The sequence below is a fragment of the Lactuca sativa genome, chromosome 9 (genome assembly GCF_002870075.4).
Source record: "Lactuca sativa cultivar Salinas chromosome 9, Lsat_Salinas_v11, whole genome shotgun sequence".
Lineage (NCBI taxonomy): Eukaryota > Viridiplantae > Streptophyta > Magnoliopsida > Asterales > Asteraceae > Lactuca > Lactuca sativa.
In genome coordinates this window covers 16,011,376-16,014,346 of record NC_056631.2, presented here as the reverse complement: position 1 = coordinate 16,014,346, position 2,971 = coordinate 16,011,376, and the positions used below count along the sequence as shown (strand labels likewise).

The 2,971-nt window shown below is 40.0% G+C and overlaps 1 protein-coding gene across 1 annotated transcript; it reads right to left on the bottom strand.

Moving 5' to 3' along the window:
* LOC111885551 (glutamate receptor 1.3-like) lies at positions 1 to 2,658 on the bottom strand. Its single transcript, XM_023881800.2, has 4 exons — positions 2,514 to 2,658; positions 836 to 2,410; positions 396 to 766; positions 1 to 309 (listed from the first exon to the last, which is right to left on the bottom strand). The coding sequence occupies exons 1-4, from the start codon at positions 2,656 to 2,658 to the stop codon at positions 1 to 3; spliced, it is 2,400 nt and encodes a 799-aa protein (XP_023737568.2).
* Positions 2,659 to 2,971: the final 313 nt, after the last annotated feature.

The following is a 2,971-nucleotide window of genomic DNA, read 5'->3' as shown; positions in this document are numbered from 1 at the left end:
CTATGTGGATCTTAAGATGCACCTCAATATCTGCATCATAATTTTGACATGTAAGTTTTCACGAAAAAGACGAACCATGGACACCAAAAGGGAAAATGCCATCGTCCCACCACTTATAAGAAAGAGACCCCTAAACCCATAAAGATTCAAGATTTTTGGCGAAGGGGAAGAAAAATCCTTTGGGATCACTGCATGCCCAGAATCACGTTTTAACCATTTATCCTCTAAAGTTTTCAAAGTCCCATCTTGACGCATCTTCGCTATCTCAGTCGACATCTCTCCGGCCAAAGGTGAATCTTTTTGGAACACCTGAAAACATAGCTAGCTACATCAGACATGTAAACGTAATGGAGGTAGACTTATGAAAGAAACCAAAAGGATTGGAGAACACTCACAAAGCCAAAACCATTAGTAGTGGATGCTGTTGCGATCAAGGAGAGATCAGAAGAAGGATACATTGCAATGACTGTTTTGAGGTAAAGGATCTCATTGATGATTGCATCAACACTTTCACTTGTTAATGCTTTAGCATAGGCCTCAGGTGAATATAGTTTCTCAATTTTTGGGCCACCAAAGTTCAGTTTGTTAAAGACAAGTCCTCCTAATGGAGAAACACCCAGGAATCCGATAGATATCTGATTCATTCCAATCTGTTGTACAGTTAAAAGTGAACTCAAAGTTGCAGTGTAACTTGATGTGAGCACAAGCACTACGAAAACCCAAACCGTGACCACGAATCTTGATAGATTACTTTGCAGTTTCTCCCCTGAAGTTTTAGATATTAATGCCCAAAAAGATCAAATCTTTAAGTAAAGGAAAGATTAAGAGAGCTTACTGTGAGCATAAACAAGGGTTGAAAAGGAAAACCAGAGGGTTGTTCCAAATTGCTGTCTTGCTGAACCTTGAAATTCTTCGTTTGTACGATGTTCGATAAACCAAATGACAAACCCTAAAAAGAGAAAGAAACAAGCACTTGTGATCCAAAGATCTGCACTAAGAGGATCCAAGAAGATCCATGTGCTTTTCTTGGAGTTGTGGACTAGTGTCCCGATTCCCAGATCAGTGAAGGGCAATGTGAAGTCGACATAGAGAGACCTATTTGCTGTGATCGTTATATCCCCAACCGCAGCATCATATTCTTTAAGAGAGATTTTTTCAATAACATCATCATAACTCATTCCATCCTTATAAGGGAGCGGAATAATCTCAACGCCTACGCCATAATCCAAGGCATTAAATGCAGCATTGAAAACATCCCCACAAAAGCCACTGACACCCGATAGATTTGTTATGGGATCAACAGTCAGTTGTAACAAATTTGGGAATGTGGCAAAATCTGGAACCAGAATCCTCAGCTTCTTGTCATTGGTTTGTAACATCCTACGCTTTGGTGAAGTTTCAGACCCGCCCGGCCATATGATACTTTCCAGGCCATGATTTGAAGAAGAATTTGGTTTTCCAATTTCCTTCACAAACTCACCACCATTAGCCATCATCCAGAATCCAACCCTCCTATCACCCTTACCAATCACATTTACAACTTCCATGGCTTTGGAGATGGTTCTCCCATTCAGAAGCCTGAATTCACCACCTAAACTTTGGAAGTTGAGTCTTAACATCTCATCCAAAAGTGATGTGCCAACGATATCCAAGTCTTTCGAAACAAATTCTTTAGTTTTTACCCACTCGACAGCAGTGGCTAGCGCGTAAACTGCATCATATGCCCATATCCCATAAGAATCTACCTCCTTAAACTCCTTAAAAGGGTTTAAAGCATAATGTTCCTCCCTCCATTTTGAAGCAAAGTTGTGAAGCTTTCTTGATGCTGGAAAATACGATCTGAAACCCACAGCCCCCTGCATCGATTTGATTGCTTCAGCATCCATGGAATTCAACAAGTTGGTAGTCTTACTTGTTATGATCCACATGTATCCTTCACCCATCATGCCCAACTCTTTTGCCCTGGAAAAAAGATGGGCTGTTAGAGAAGGCTGTGTGTGGACGACAAACACCATGGTTTGCATGGTTTGAAGCTTGTGAAGGTCTTTCCCGACTTGCTCTTTGCTGGCAGAGGTCGAAATTAGGCTAGTATGCTTAACTTGTATGCCTTTCTCTTGAAATGCACTAAACATATAAGCAGCCATTTCTCTTCCATCTGTAGTGTCCTCACAGATAACAATCACGTTCTTGGCCTCAAATGATTCAACCATGGCAGCAATGCCTTTGAACTGAGTGGTTTCATCTTCTGCAATTCGAAGAAAGTAAGGATTCTGATTCGAAAAGGGAGTTGTTGAAAATGAAAGAATGGGCACATTGGCTTTGTCTCCCAAAACCTCCAAGAATCTTGCTTGGGCTGTTGATTCTGGACCTATTATCGCTTTCACTTTACTATTTTCCAAAAGATCCAGAGCTGAATACGCATGATCAATGTATTACTTAGTATTCAAAACTAAAGTTTAATAAAAAAGTAAAAAGTAAAAACAAAGAATCAAATATACGAAAAAAGACAATACCAGCAGATAACGCACGCAGTGTTTCTCCTTGAGTATCCCTCTTCGTAAAAACTATCCTTGTTCTATAGTGAGGATTTTCGGTGTAAAAGTCAGAGATAGCCTGGGTAATGCAACCATAAACGATCTTCCCTACCCATGATTCCATGTCAAGAAGCACTCCCACTTGTACTTCCTTGTAAGATGGATCTTCATGTGCTGTAGTTAAAAGGGTTTGAAAGCTAAGCAACATCAATATCAGGAATAAAAATAACCTGCGATTCGCCATTGGCAACCGGAAGTTTAAGTTTCCTGCAGCTCTTGGTGCATCAAGTTGACACAGGTACCTTTTTACAAGTGAAGAAAGAAAATAGAGTCCTGCCAGACAAAAGAACATAAACAAATATATAGGAGTTTAGTATATTGTCTCATGATAGCTCGTTGTTGACATTTGATTATTTTAATTATGCCACCATGGAAGA

What these genes read in the sequence shown, in the direction of transcription:
- LOC111885551 (XM_023881800.2), bottom strand. Translation starts at nt 2,658, where the DNA reads ATGGAATCATGGGTAGGGAAGATCGTTTATGGTTGCATTACCCAGGCT. An exon ending in ACTGCGTGCGTTATCTGCTG is followed by an intron (nt 2,411 to 2,513) that starts GTATTGTCTTTT and finishes ATGCGTATTCAG; the next exon opens with CTCTGGATCTTTTGGAAAAT. An exon ending in CTACTAATGGTTTTGGCTTT is followed by an intron (nt 310 to 395) that starts GTGAGTGTTCTC and finishes CTATGTTTTCAG; the next exon opens with GTGTTCCAAAAAGATTCACC.